The sequence below is a fragment of the Esox lucius genome, chromosome 22 (genome assembly GCF_011004845.1).
Source record: "Esox lucius isolate fEsoLuc1 chromosome 22, fEsoLuc1.pri, whole genome shotgun sequence".
Taxonomy (NCBI): Eukaryota; Metazoa; Chordata; class Actinopteri; order Esociformes; family Esocidae; genus Esox; species Esox lucius.
The window spans coordinates 17728480-17743927 of NC_047590.1; the positions used below are offsets into that span (position 1 = coordinate 17728480).

The window sequence follows — 15448 nt, forward strand, 5'->3', positions numbered from 1 at the left end:
CATTTCTACTTTTTCCACTTTGATTTGATTAGAGTGAATGGGTTAGTTAGACCAATATTGAGAAGGCAAACAACATTTTATTTCTTAAACAACATTTTGCCCATAAGCAAACTGTGAGGGGACATTCACTTTTTCTTAATGAAGACAAGCGAGAATATAAGTGGAGCTGGGACAGTGGCAATCTGTTTGCTCATGAAGCGTTTAATAAGGTCTTCAGCCTGAAGTCCAGGCAGCTGATGAAGGTGTTTTCTATTATAGGTGCCGGTTGCTGTTAAACTCAGTTCATGAAGACGACAGTGGGATGTACACCTGTAAGCTAAGTACAGCCAAAGGTAAAGGAGCCCATTAGAAAGAACTTGCCAAATAATGGATTTTACATTTTGGATATGCCTAGAATTACATGCTGCTGTTATAATAGCCACATTATTTGGCAGTCACAACAAATTATTATAGTATAGTTTTAGCCAGTAACTGCTTATAAATCAGTCCCTTCATGATTCCGTAGAGATTTTTAGAGAACGCTGCAAGATGCTAGATTTTGCCTTGGCAAATGTGACATTTTGTATTGCAAGATGTAATATATCTTGTTAGGTTGGCAGGAATATTCGCTGATAAGAGATTTTTTTTTTGCTATGTGGCTTGAACCATTCATATTATGCAGTAAATGTATTTTTTAAAGTCACATTTCAATCATTTTATGGTTTTATCTGGTAACTGGCTTGCAATAGTTATACTATTTTTTGTTTTTTATTGCAAGCCCTTGAATAAAATGTGGAAATGGTTGAGGTTGCAAAGTGTTGCATAATCCTGGAATAGATCTTATTACCAATTTGGAATTCACTTACTGTCTACAAACCACATGGGAATAATTTACAATTTCCCTTACAACCCTTTCCAATGTCATTGCAACTGATGGCAATTTTCCATCCTGTCCAGTGGAGTTGACATCCAGTGCCCACCTAAAGGTCACTCCCTCCAAGGAGCCCCTGTTCACCCGTAAGCTTGACATCCTTGAGGTCATTGAAGGTCGCACCGCCCGCTTTGACTGTAAGGTCAGCGGGTCACCCCCTCCCAGCGTCATCTGGAAGCACTTCGGTAAGCCGTCCAATTATGTACTGCTTTCCCCACAGAATGGATAGCAAATTGTTAATTTGTTAGACAGCAACATTGCTTAACAATTTATTGACCTGCCATTGTGTGTATCTCCATCCAGAAAACCAGGTCGAGGAGAGTGAAAACATACATCTACTACAAGAAGGAGGTCGCCACTCACTGGTTATCACCCACGTCCGAAGTGACACGGAGGGCTTCTACACAGCCATCGCCAAGAATGTCCACGGAAAGGCGGAGTGCACCGCCGAGCTGTACATGCAGGAACCGCGGCCTTCCGTCTCTTCCAACATGTAAGGGACTTTCACTCATGACAGATGCTTCCTGTTCTTATGTCGTCTCCTTCAGCTTTGACGAACTGGTTGATATCTTCCTCTCTGCAGGTCGAAGCTGGAGAAGATGCCTTCTATCGCCGAGGAGCCGGAGGTCCTGGAGTGCGAGGTGGAGCAGGAGCAGAGGACCATGCCTGACTTCGTCAAGCCCCTGGCCGACCTGGAGGTGATCGAGGGGAGGGAGGCGGTCTTGAAATGTAAAGTGGCGGGCCTGCCCTACCCCACCATCGCCTGGTACCACAACGGCAAGAAGATAGACAGCACGGAGGACAGGAAGATGACCCAGCGTAAGGATCTCTTTCTTTCACTCAACTACTCAACTCCCTCTCTCTCCTATCCTCCTATACCTGCGTCATCTCACCCTCTCTCCCTCTCTCCCTCCTCCAGACAGGGATGTCCACAGTCTGGTCATCCGCTCTGCTTGTCATGGACATGGGGGTGTCTACAAGAGTGTAATCTCCAACAAACTGGGAAAGTCGGCCTGCTATGCACACCTCTATATCACAGGTATGTGGACACGTAATGAAAAAATCCTAGCAGACATTTGATTGTCATTCTGGGGAAAAATAAGTTCTAACCCAATACAAATTGTTTTGGTGTTAATATTTTGACCTTTCGCCAGATATTGTTCCTAATCCCCCTGACGGCCCTCCAGTGGTAGACTCCATAACAGGAAAGACAATTACTCTCAGCTGGAAAAAACCAAAGAGGCTGGACTCTTCCATAGGTACGCCTCAATGTAATTGTAGCCACAGTGACCCAGGTTCCGGTCAGGCTACTTTGCCGGCAAAAGCTGGTCCACTACCACTAATGTACAGTAATGTCTATGATGGTCCTTCCAGATGGCAGTTCTTTGATGTATGCCGTGCAGCAGCAATCTCTGGGTTCCATCCAGTGGAACATCATTGCCTCCAACCTGAGAGAGACCACCTACACTGTCACTGGTCTCTCCAAGGGGGTCCGCTATGCCTTCAGGGTCCTAACTGCCACTGCCAAGGTCCTTAGCAAACCCTCCCCATCCACTGACCTGGTGCAGCTTATAGATAAAGGTATTTGTATTCAAATATTTACAATCACCAAGTTCTGCTGGTTAAATGGCTTTATGCAAAAACAATGTCATAACACTTGGTGTTCCAAACCCTTATACTATCCCTCAAGCCGGAGATCAAGCCAGACATACAGCTCCGGAAAAAATGAAGACCACTGCACCTTTTTCATTCCTTACCAGAAAAGTTGAAAAAGGAAGGTTTTGAATGAGGAATAGAAGGGTTAAAATTAAGAGACCACTGCAAATTGAACGCTTCCTCTCCTCACTCAAAACTTTCCTTTTCAACTTTTTTGGAAAGGAAAGAAAATGGTGCAGTGGTCTCTTCATTTTTCCTGGAACTGTTCATGACCTACTATTATGCAAGAGATATGGTTCAGGAAATCATAGGTTGATTCAACTTCAGGTCCCTATCTGAGGAAAGCTCCCGTCATCCTGGACAAGCCTGACGTTGTGTACATGGTTGAGAACCAGTCAGTGAACATCACCCTCAAGCTGAACCATGTCAATGCTCTGGTCACCTGGAAGAGGAGGGGTGTGGTGCTGATAAACAAACCAGGGGTTTATGAGATGAGCATGCCGGATGACGACCAGCACAACCTTAAGATCCAGAGGGTGAAAACCGCAGACAGTGGTCACCTGGTCTGCACAGCCAAAAACCAGTTTGGCAGCGACCTCTGCACCATCCTGCTGGCCATGGCAGGTGGGTTCAAGTCAAAGTCCATCCCTAAATGTAGATCTAGGATCAGCTAAGGTGCTGACTAGAACCACAAGGGGGAAAAAGGTCAACATTTCTCTTAATCTGGTCTCTTCATCTCCTAACAGTGCCTCCTAAGTTTGAGTCCATCATGGAGGACTCTGAAATACATGTAGGAGAGATGTCTCGCTTTGCTGTGGTTGTGGAAGGGAAACCCGATCCTGACATTCTCTGGTACAAGGTAAGATACGAGTAAATAGATGGACATCACATGGTTAACCAAATAACCTATATAGAAGTTATTTCTATTGTTGTATTATTTAATCCTTCGTAATTCCAGGATGTGTACATATTTCGCTTGCAGTTGGTCTTTATGCAGAACACACTATATTGTGTAACTGCTCCCAAATCATACTCTGTGTTGACAACCTTTAAACATAATTTCAATTCCAGTGAAACAATATGCATGCTTTTTAATTGGAAATGAAACCTACAGTTATAATAATTGGACACTGACAGAAGTTTTGTTATTTTGTCTGTTTACCAAAATATATTCACATCCAAATTGTAGGAAGGGTTTAGGAATTACAGCTCTTTAATATGTAGCCCCCTCTTTTTCATGGGACAAAAGGTTATTGGACAATTGACTCAAAAACTGTTTTATGGAAAGGTGTGAGCTATTCCATCGTTATTTCTTCATCAATTGTCTCCATCTATTTCTTCATCTATGCCTTGGATCAGGTTATGCCTTTGGCCAGGATGTTAATTGGTTGTTGTTTCTCAATAGTCTTACGTGGCGAAATAAAGGTAAAACTAAATCAATAAAACATTCCCACCACTTCCCTACGATTGAATAAATAAAGTGGCACTGATTGTGCCTAATGCCTGCCCATGGTTCCAGGATGACACACTGCTATCAGAGAGCAGTCACTTCACCTTTGTGTACGACGAAGCGGAGTGTTCCCTGGTGGTGCTGAATGCCCGGCTTGAGGACTCGGGCGTGTACACGTGCACGGCTAAGAACCTGGGTGGCCAAGTCTCCTGTAAGGCTGAACTCACTGTCCACAAAGGTCAGAATCGTCAGTCTATACTGTCTCATTTTAACACAGATGTTGGAATACGTCTGAAAGCCATGAACAAGACTGATACGTGCGCTTCCATTCATTTCATTTCACAACATTAATTGTTGACACAGGCTTTTCATGTATACATAGCGTACATAAACACATACAGAACAATAATGGTTTTTCCATTATTTCTTGTTGCCAGAACTTAAAGTTTAGGTTTTATTCATTATATAATAATTTTTTTTCTATTGAACCAGTTAATCATTGTAATATTGCAGTCTAAGTTGTTAATAGAAAGTTAAACAACCAAATCTGCTCCATATGGGTTTGGAGACACAAGGTAATCCGAGGCTATTAAACCGTCTGTCAGCCAACATATCCACACCACACACAGAGACACAAACACATCCATGCCCACCAGCTACCCACCCGTTACCCATGTCCCCTGCTCCAACCCCCGCAGTGAGAAAAGAAGTGGTGGAGCCTGTGGAGGACGAGGGGACCATTTTGAGGAGGATGCGGAGTCTGACTGACTACTACGACATACACAAGGAGATAGGACGGTGAGTCACGGACCAGGCGATCATAAACATCACTTGCACAGCCAGGATATCTATTCTGTTTTTATTCTCTGAAGCCAGTTGCGGCTATTGGTATTTAGTGGCATTGTGAACAGTTGCCACAAAGGTCGGCAGAAGGAACATAAAATGTGGTGAGGTGAGTCACTGGTCAACAGGGGAACACATCACTAAGGCCATTTGGGGGTTTTCGTGTTTGGTAGAGCTTGGCTTGACACAGAAGTCCACCAGAGGAATAAAAATGTATAAGAAATGGTTGAATGGCCTGTTCCCTTCCCTTTCTCAACTACATTTGGGTGTCCCAGAACTTGTTTTAATTAACTCTCAATTGCAACAAATAATTTGTAGGTTCTTGTAAAGATAGATTATAACATTTATTCACTGTGGAACTGTTTCCCAGGGGGGCTTTCTCCTATGTTAAGAGGGTGACAGAGAAGAAAGGAAAGGTGGAGTACGCTGCCAAGTTTGTGTCTGCAAGGGCGAAGAGGAAGACCTCGGCCTTACAGGAGATGAACCTTCTGTCAGAACTGGACCATGAGAAGATCATCTACTTCCATGATGCTTTTGAGAAGAAGAACATGGTCATCATCATCACTGAGCTGTATCTTTTAACTGACTAATTCCTTGACTTACATTGATTATCATGAAGTCATTAAGGAGCCATTTTACGGGACAGAGAATAGCCTACACTCTCAGACAATATAATACTGGTTGAGGCAAAATTGTTCCCCCATTAATCCAACCTATGTCATCAATTCACACAAAGGTTGTAATTTAGCATTGAATTAACAAAAAATCCACAACAATCATAATCATAAAATTGCAAACTATCAAAAACTGTAAAAGAGCTTTTGCAAAATGTCTAAAATGTAAAGCTCAGACGGTAGAACATTGCATTAGAAATGTCAAGTTAATGGGGTTAGATTTTTCAGACAGGGTAAGGACTAAAATGTAAAAGTTTGCACGCACTACTGTAAGTTGCATAGCGATATAGGCCTATCTGCATAACTCAGAAGGTGTAGACCAGCTAACAGTTGTCTTCGTAGTCCTCTACAACTCCCTGGCATGAAGACATCTGGTTTCCATCACACCACCACAATCCCTGTGGCCAAAAACACTGACATGAAATGCTTTGAAAGCCTTGGCTCACCGTCCTCCCGGACATTCTGGATGACTCCAACATAATCATTCTATTTTCTGACGACACGCCGGCCCCATGACGAGACAACCTATGGGAGGACAACAATCTCTCCCTAAATGTCAGTACGACTAAGGAACCGTTCGTTGGGAAAGGCAGCGGATCTACAGCATCAGGTTTCTCGACGTCGACATCACTAAGGAATTAACATTAGATTTTGACAGTATTGAAGAAAGCGCGTTAGTGCCTCTAACACCATGAGAGGACGAAGAGCATCAAATCCTAAAAAGGCAGGGACTGACTGCATCACTGCTTGGCGTGGAGACTGTACGACCCTTGATCGAAAACTGCTTGAGAGGGTGAAGTGAACAATCAAGTTCAACACCAGGGCACAACCAAGGCAGTGTCAGGGGAAACTGTCCACCTCCCCCTCTCCTGTTCACGGTCCTTACTGCCCTAACCTGTGTTCCTGACCACGGTCCTTACTGCCCTAACCTGTGTTCCTGACCACGGTCCTTACTGCCCTAACCTGTGTTCCTGATCACGGTCCTTACTGCCCTAACCTGTGTTCCTGATCACGGTCCCTATTTCAGTTCATTCTTCCCTCATGTCTTGTTTGTCATTATTTGGATTTTGTTCGTCTCTATGTTGTTCTTTTTTCATGTTTTGTGTTTGTTACATTTAAATCCTTTTATTGAAGTCCTCCATTCTCCCTGCACATTTGTTACACTAATATTGCAATAGACTATTCTCTATTGGTTTTTCATGGTATCCTGAATATATACCTGGTTTCTGTTGTGTCTTTTTATTTTGTATTAGTTTCAATGTCTTACTCTTCCTTTAGGTGCTCTGAATTATTGGAAAAGTCATAATTTCACTGTCAGTCTAAACCTGTTGATCTTTATTACCCATGCTCTTTACATAAAAACCTCTGCATGAATACAATAGAGCCAAGTCTTCTTCCCACCATGCGGATAAGAGAGAGAACTCCTGCAGAAAATGCATCTCAATGTCCTTTGAAAGAATTGAAGCACTGCGTTCTCCTGACTCATCACAGATTGCTTGCATTCCCAGGAGACCTGAAGTGTGGGAGTTTGGTTCATTTATTATTCATTTCCCATTCGCCTCCCACTTGGACTAGCGATAAGGTTGTCATGCTCTATCCCTCTATTTTCCTCAATGGTTTTGTTAAGATGCCATGAGGAGTTTCTTGACAGACTGACCAAGAAGACAAGCATCCTGGAGTCTGAGGTTGGCCTAATTTTTTTGTGTGCCCTGGATAAAAAAAGAATACATTTATTATACCAACATCTTGTTTTTTTTAAATGATCAAGTGTGTAATGTGGAAAGGTTCTGTTTTGCAGGTCCGTTCCAGTATTCAGCAGGTGCTTGAAGGGGTCAGCTACCTTCATCAGAAGGACATTGCTCATCTTGACATCAAGGTAACTCACAGTTCCCCTGTGCTTTAATCACATACAGTATCTCAGAATCAAACGGTGCTAGAATCACAAACAGTACCTCAGAGTTTCACAGTGCCAAGGACACATACCGTACTTTACTCACAAGCTGTTATATGACTACAGAGACAGTGTACATATTACACTGATACCAATGTATTTTAATCACGCAAAGAATGCATATTAAATCACTAACATTACACAATCCAAATTGCAGTGGTATAAAGGTTTTACATATCTTTAAGTATACTTCCCATCTTCTGTCCACCCACCCAGCCTGAGAATATCCTCATGGCAGGTCGACACAGCAGCCAGATCCGCATCTGTGACTTTGGCAATGCTGTCAAGCTGGATACCAATGAAGCGCAGTACTGCAAATATGGCACTCCGGAATTTGTTGCCCCAGAGATCGTTAACCAAACGCCCATCTCTAAGGCAACAGACATCTGGTGAGCGACCTGGTCGAGGAAGCGGCTGGAGATTCTACACTATTAATAGATAAATCATGTTTTATCCCTATTTATTTCTCTCCTTGATCTTGCCCTCTGAAAGCAATTTCTCTCTCTGTTTGCAGGCCCATTGGGGTCATCACTTACCTATGGTGAGTGGTTATTACGGTTCAGCCTGGCCTGAGAATGATAAATGTGTCTGGTCGAGGTATTCTAAGAATTCAATAAATCTTCTGCCGGTACATTCATTAAGATGTCCATCTTGAAATTTAATTTCTCCTCTGCTATAAACCCGGGAACAAAAACAAGACTGCAGGCTTCAATTGGCCCATCAAGATGTTAATTAGATATGACAACTGGTAAACATGACAGAGTCTCAGTAAAACACCGTTAATATATTTCCTTTCTAGCCTGACTGGTGTGTCTCCTTTCGCTGGTGAGAACGACAGATGTACCGTCCTAAACATCAGGAACCAAAATGTGGCTTTTGAGGAGAATATGTTCACTGACCTTTCTAGAGAGGCCTGGGGATTCGTCATCAAACTGCTGGTGGCTGACAGACTGTGAGTGTATTTGGATGATGACACTACATTCATTTAAATACAAGTCAGTGATACCCCACAAGGAATTCAATGTAAAACATTTAATATATATGTATGTGTTTTGTTCTCAGGAGGCCTAATTCTACAGAATGTCTTCGTCACCCATGGTTTAAGACTATAACAAATAAGAGCGTCAGCACAGCAATGCTCAAGCAAGTCTTATCACGAAGACGTTGGCAGGTATGGTTGATGTTGCATTCCATTTTTTCTATAGGGAGTAAATTGATTATTGTAACTCAATGAATTAGAGTTCTTGAAAAATAACTTGGAAATCTACAGTACCTAGAAATCTTTATCTAATTACTCCTCTCACACTGTCCAATGTTTTTCTTTATCTACACAGCGTTCCCTTATCAGCTACAAATCAAAGATGGTAATGCGCTCAATTCCTGAGCTGCTAAATGATTCCTCCAACCACATTTCCATCGCCGTAGCCCGCCACCTCAAAGAGGGCTCACCCCCACCCTCCTCATCCTCTGACTCAGATGAAGATGTGGATGAACTCCCCTTCATCCCCATGCCTCTGTCATTGGTATGCTCTGGCTCCAGGGTCTCCCTTAACGAGATACCAGGTGAAGAGGATGTGATTAAGCCGTCTTCCTGCACCAACGGGGCGGTGGAAGGGGTTGCGCTCAACCGGCACAGGGAGCAACCAGTAGAGGACATGGTGTCCAAGAAGGATGCCGGGGAAATAGGTGTGGCTAGAGAGACAAGGAAAAGGGTAACAACTGAGGAAGTGGGAGGGCCTTTGGATGAAGAGATGACCGCGGTGAAGACCAAACGGGTCCCCCTGGCAAAGGGCTCCAGTATGGAGGAGGATGACACACAGACAAAGTCCAGGAGATCAACGATGAGGAGGGGCAGTTCCGCTGACTCAGCCCTGCTCCTCAACGTCCAGTCAGAGGAGGGGGCTGTGGATGAGGAAAAGGAAGACAGTGGCAACAAAATCCTAAAAAAGTCTGTTTCCATGGAGCTGCCTAATAGGAGCCCTAGCCCTGGGTCAGCTAAAATGAGCCAGGAGGACTATGCCCTCAAACTGGAGCTGATGAGACAAAGGTTGATGAGGGGAGGCAACAGCAAAAGCGGCTTGAGGGGTCCCCTGTTAGAGACCCTTGGAATGGATGAGGAGAGGCACACCTCGTCCCTGGATCGTAATTTAAGGAGATCCGGGGCCGGGGGGCCCGAGAGGTCGCTTGCCAGAGCAGCCTCTACGGAAAGCACAGTGGACGACCCACCGAAGACCAAAGTGTTCCGGAAGAGTTCCTCGTTCAGTCAAGGAGACTCAGAGCCCATGCCTCTGCACCGGCGGTTTGGAGCCCCTTTAGAAATCCCCACAGCAAGCCATAACACTGAGAAGGGGGAGAGGGTTGAGAGGAGCCATAACACTGAGAAGGGGGAGAGTGTTGAGAGGAGCCATAACACTGAGAAGGGGGAGAGGGTTGAGAGGAGCCATAACACTGAGAAGGGGGAGAGGGTTGAGAGGAGCCATAACACTGAGAAGGGGGAGACGGTTGAGAGGAGCCATAACACTGAGAAGGGGGAGACGGTTGAGAGGAGCCATAACACTGAGAAGAGCCAAAGCACTGAGAGGATTACGGAAGGGAAAGAACTTCAGGAGGCTGCTTCCATATCAGCAATAACAGAGCAGACCAAGCTGGAGACTAGACCGATCTCCAACTGGCCCTCCTCCATACAGCCCGTACCAGTCACAGAAGACCAAGGAGTGGGGGAAACAAAAGAACCAGAGGAGCAGAAGGATAGTAAGACATCTGTCAGAGATGAAGATATGGAGAGAAGGACCAAAGCACAGGAGAGAGTAAATGGACATGAGTCAATGAAGGAGCCATCCCAGGTCAGGTCTCTTTTGGATGTACCTCCTGTAATAATGATAGAGGAGGATCCTGAAGAGAAAGAACAAAACGAAAAGCCGGAGCTAGAGATAGAAAAAGGAAAGGTCAAAGCAGGTGGCAGTTCCCCAGTGATAATGTCGAAGGAAAAAACATCTGCGTATGCCAGCATCATGCAGACAATTGTAGTACCATCTGGAAAATCTGACAGCAGCCAGAGGTCTACACCTAGTCCTACGTTGCCTGAACATCCTGCCGTCTTTGCCAAGGTGGCCACTGAACGGCCAACCAGCCCAACTATCTCGACTAGGTTGTCCACGGCCTTGGACCATCCCACCACCCCACGTCAATCGACCACACCACTCCGAACAGATATCAAGGACATAGACTCAGAAGAAGTTTTTGAAGCCAGGTTCAAGAAGCGTGAGTCATCGCTGACTCGTGGGCTTCGAAGACTGACCAGGACCAAATCAGACGATAAGTCTCCGACTCTTCCCCTTAAGGCAGGCGAGGGGGAGGAGGTATACCGTCCCGGGCGTCTGGGGGCACCGCTGGAAATGGTTCCCCAGGGATTGCATGAGAGGTCCAAGTCGGTCCAGGACCTGAGGGAGGTGGATAGAGACACAGGATCCCTGGGCATCATTGGACGGTTTTCGATGCGAACCAAGAGGACCTTATCCATGGATAAAAAGATGGAAAAGCCCAAAGTGGATAAAGTAAAGGATGAGAAGCCAAAGGAGGCTGAGCCTGAGATCACAGCCAGTAAGCGCAGGGTGTCCTGGGCCATAGGGCGTAGTAAGAGTCTGGACACAACACAGCTGGATAATATAGAGGCCCAGAGAGAGCAGGAGGGAAGGGAAAGGAAAAAGATGGAGGAGTCATCTGTCTTTGCCATGCGGCGAAAATTTGAGAACAAAGTAGCGGGCATCTCAGCCAGTTTGAGGAGCAAATCAGAGGAAAGGAAGGAGGATAAAGAGGCCAAGCGACGCATGGAAGAAGAGAAAAGTAATAAATGTTCAAAAGAAAATGATCTTAAAAAGGTAAATGATTCCCCGGTCCTAGCGATGAGAAAGAAATTTGAGAACAAGGTGGTCGGAATTTCTGGGAGAGGCCGGAGTCAGTCAGAGGATAGGAAAGAGACAGTGGAGAATCCTGAGGGAAAGAAAACTACACTGTTTTCCCGTCATCGCCATTCCCAGTCTGAGGGAAGAGGACTCAAAGAGATGGGGATACCAGAGAATCAGCTAGCAAAACAGACACACAAGGAATCCAAAGCGTCCAAGGAATCCATCGGTTCTGTGTCAAGCATTCATTCTGACAAGTCAAAAAGTCAGAAGTCACTGAGTAAGTGTCAATGGCTGTTAAATCACAGATAAAATATTTCTTATATTTTGATGTTGAATATCAGAGAGAACATAGTACTACTAATGTTTGCTTTGGAATATTATATTACATGGCTTTGACTGTATCGTCTGATATTTTGTAACTTCTTCAGGTTCTTTTGTTTCAGTTGTTTATCTCTTCCTGTTCTCCATAGCTCCAGAGACTGACAGGCGGTCGCGGTGGGACAGGTGGGGTCTGGGCAGGAGCAGGAAGGACAAGAATCCATCTCAAACTGACCTCCCCTCTGACAAAGATGAGGGGTCTTCAGGCAATCTGAAGCACTGCCGCACTTCCTCTGGTACTGTCCAAATTCATGATGAATGTGCCTTCAGAGTTGGTGTTTGGAAATTAAATTAGATAGAATTGCTGCACAATGCTTAAATGTTTTCTCTGTTATCATTATTATTATTAAGCCAATGCCTGTTTTCTAGATTTCCCTCCTGTGTTCCACATTAAGCTGAAGGACCATGTGTTGTTGGAGGGGGACCCTGTTACTCTTAGCTGCCTCCCAGCTGGAAGCCCCCACCCACAAATCACCTGGACTAAAGGTACAGTAAATGTTGTCCAGCTGATAGTAGGAATAGTGAATGAGCTGCGTCTTCTGTGTTTGTTTTCACATGAGAAGGGGTGTGTCATATCACATAACAACAAGACCATTTGACAAATAAGGATTTCAAGAGTATAAAAGAAAAGTTAATGATTTCAAGTTAAATAATGAGTTTATCTTCACATAGATCTTGTATTAAAAAGATTTGTGAGTTTGTAAGTTTGTCTTAACAATGTGTTTAATTACACTTTTAAGCAAGATCAATGCTTAATCCTTTGAACATGTCATACCACTATAAACTGTTGTATTTATTATTTAGATTCTCCATAACTTTCTCACAAAATATGACAACATATACTAAGCAATTATATGCAAGTATATACAGTGGGGAGAACAAGTATTTGATACACTGCCGATTTTGCAGGTTTTCCTACTTACAAAGCATGTAGAAGTCTGTAATTTTTATCATAGCTACACTTCAACTGTGAGAGACGGAATCTAAAACAAAAATCCAGAAAATCACATTGTATGATTTTTAAGCAAATACCACTGTAAATACTATATATACTTGCTTATACTAAGGCATAATCAATTACATTTTTACAATTACAATATATGTAATTAAAAGCCTTTAGGAATACATCTAGAATTCAGACCAGAACTATACAGCACTTATCTGCCTTAAAGCTATGGGTTCCAAGTGGAGAGTTGTACCCACGCTTGAATGAACAGACAGCACAATGGACGCAAGGATTGATAATCCATTAAATTAATACATTTGTACCCATCCTAGAGTATTGCTTTAATTCCAGAGGACAGGCTTTGAAATCATGAAGCAGATATTAAAAAGCATAAATACACCCACATTATAAATATTTGTTTGGCAGGTACATGTTGTGCTAGCAGGAATTCTTTGGCTACTGGCATTTCTACTGAAAACTGAGTTTAGTTTACCTATTGAGCTATAGTCTTTGAAAACCTTTGAATTATTCATTACAGGTTTCCCTATACTGTTAAGTAACATGTCATCTAGCAGCATACATTGTCAATAAACAGCATCTTATCCTTCAACCCTGTCAAGGGCTAAAAAAACTATTGTATGCCTTTCCCCATTTTATCGTAGCTCCAAGCAAAGAGATTAGAGAACTGGGATGTCTGGCCCACATCCAACCCTGCATGTAGCTGGCAAGTAATCTATTTAAGGGAAAACATTAGCTAATAAGCAAGTCATGTCACATGTAAGTTGTAGCTCAGCAAGCCAGCAAAAAAAATATGCTTTATTATAATAATGTAGGGAGATGAAGTATAGTAATTTGTTCACACTCACAGTAATAAGTATAATGGTATAGCTGATAAGGCCAGCTGTCAAAATGGATAGTGTATAATTAAACTGCCTCTCTGTAAGTCAATCACTGAAAATACACTTGTTTCCACTTTTTACCTGGCAAATGCAAATGAGATTACATCCTTATTTCAGTGGCTAAAAACAGGCAGAATGTACACAAATGGGATTTTTACTTTAAGTTTGTCATAAGCCAAACTTTGTAAAAAAAAACATGCACGCACCTGAATCTTTAACAATACATGTTATAAACATTGTTTAAATTATACCCCAACTTAATCGTTTTATTGTTTCTACTGTATGAATATATCATATATTTATAATATATCTATCAATATAATTGAAAGAATATATCGATTTTACTTTTGGGATCATTTGTGGGCATTTTTTATTTTGTTGCAGAAATGGAGGGTCCACTACAGTTTAGGTTTTAATTTCATATCATGACAAATAATGTTATGTAGTCAAATGGAACTCACATTTTGGTTACACTTTAAGATATGATTTTAAATGTCTGGGTAAATATTTAGAATATATTTAAAAATGGTCAGCATATACAGTGGGGAGGACAAGTATTTGATACACTGCCGATTTTCCCACTTACAAAGCATGTAGAAGTCTGTAATTTTCACATTGTATGATTTTTTAATAATTAATTAGCATTTTATTACATGACATTAGTATTTGATACATCAGAAAAGCAGAACTTAATATTTGGTACAGAAACCTTTGTTTGCAAATTACAGAGATCATACATTTCCTGTAGTTCTTGACCAGGTTGGCACACACTGCAGCAGGGATTTTGGCCCAATCCTCCATACAGACCTTCTCCAGATCCTTCAGGTTTCGGGGCTGTCATTGGGCAATACGGACTTTCTGCTCCCTCCAAAGATTTTCTATTGGGTTCAGGTCTGGAGACTGGCTAGGCCACTCCAGGACCTTGAGATGCTTCTCACTCCTTAGTTGCCCTGACTGTGTGTTTCGGGTCGTTGTCATGCTGGAAGACCCAGCCAGCTTCAATGCTCTTACTTATCTTGCAATACATGGCCCCATCCATCCTCCCCTCAATACGGTGCAGTCGTCCTGTCCCCTTTGCAGAAAAGCATCCCCAAAGAATGATGTTTCCACCTCCATGCTTCACGGTTGGGATGGTGTTCTTGGGGTTATACTCATCCTTCTTCTTCCTCCAAACACGGCGAGTGGAGTGCAGACCAAAAAGCTCTATTTTTGTCTCATCAGACCACATGACCTTCTCCCATTCCTCCTCTGGATCATCCAGATGGTCATTGGCAAACTTCCGATGGGACTCGACATGCGCTGGCTTGAGCAGGGGGACCTTGCGTGCGCTGCAGGAATTTATTGCATGACGGCGTAGTGTGTTACTAATGGTTTTCTTTGAGACTGTGGTCCCAGCTCTCTTCAGGTCATTGACCAGGTCCTGCCATGTAGTTCTGGGCTGATCTTTCAGCTTCCTCATGATCATTGATGCCCCACGAGGTGAGATCTTGCATGGAGCCCCAGACCGAGGGAGATTGACCGTCATCTTGAACTTCTTCTATTTTCTAATAATTGCGCAAACAGTTGTTGCCTTCTCACCAAGCTGCTTGCCTATTGTCCTCTAGCCCATCCCAGCCTTGTGCAGGTCTACAATTTTATCCCTGATGTCCTTACACAGCTCTCTGGTCTTGGCCATTGTGGAGAGGTTGGATTCTGTTTGGTTGAGTGTGTGGACAGGTGTCTTTTATACAGGTAACGAGTTCAAACAGGTGCAGTTAATACAGGTAATGAGTGGAGAACAGGAGGGCTTCTTAAAGAAAACTAACATGTCTGTGAGAAACAGAATTCTTACTGGTT

At 43.3% G+C, this 15448-nt stretch overlaps 1 protein-coding gene across 15 annotated transcripts in view; it reads left to right on the forward strand.

The window, feature by feature from the left end:
• Window positions 1-15448, forward strand: part of spega (striated muscle enriched protein kinase a) — a 64537-nt gene that overhangs the window by 41003 nt on the left and 8086 nt on the right. For 13 of the 15 annotated variants that reach the window (XM_020042386.3, XM_020042376.3, XM_020042377.3 and 10 more), the window contains 21 exons: window positions 259-332; window positions 937-1095; window positions 1214-1403; window positions 1494-1729; window positions 1830-1949; window positions 2065-2169; window positions 2285-2491; window positions 2894-3190; window positions 3313-3425; window positions 4086-4254; window positions 4715-4814; window positions 5230-5430; window positions 7161-7218; window positions 7332-7409; window positions 7701-7873; window positions 7999-8025; window positions 8284-8436; window positions 8547-8655; window positions 8819-11666; window positions 11860-12003; window positions 12137-12253. In XM_020042386.3, coding sequence (XP_019897945.3) covers window positions 259-332; window positions 937-1095; window positions 1214-1403; window positions 1494-1729; window positions 1830-1949; window positions 2065-2169; window positions 2285-2491; window positions 2894-3190; window positions 3313-3425; window positions 4086-4254; window positions 4715-4814; window positions 5230-5430; window positions 7161-7218; window positions 7332-7409; window positions 7701-7873; window positions 7999-8025; window positions 8284-8436; window positions 8547-8655; window positions 8819-11666; window positions 11860-12003; window positions 12137-12253 — 5678 coding nt within the window. The remainder of the gene's footprint in view (window positions 1-258; window positions 333-936; window positions 1096-1213; window positions 1404-1493; window positions 1730-1829; window positions 1950-2064; window positions 2170-2284; window positions 2492-2893; window positions 3191-3312; window positions 3426-4085; window positions 4255-4714; window positions 4815-5229; window positions 5431-7160; window positions 7219-7331; window positions 7410-7700; window positions 7874-7998; window positions 8026-8283; window positions 8437-8546; window positions 8656-8818; window positions 11667-11859; window positions 12004-12136; window positions 12254-15448) is intronic. The other 2 variants (XM_020042380.3, XM_034289651.1) reach the window with 2 other exon arrangements.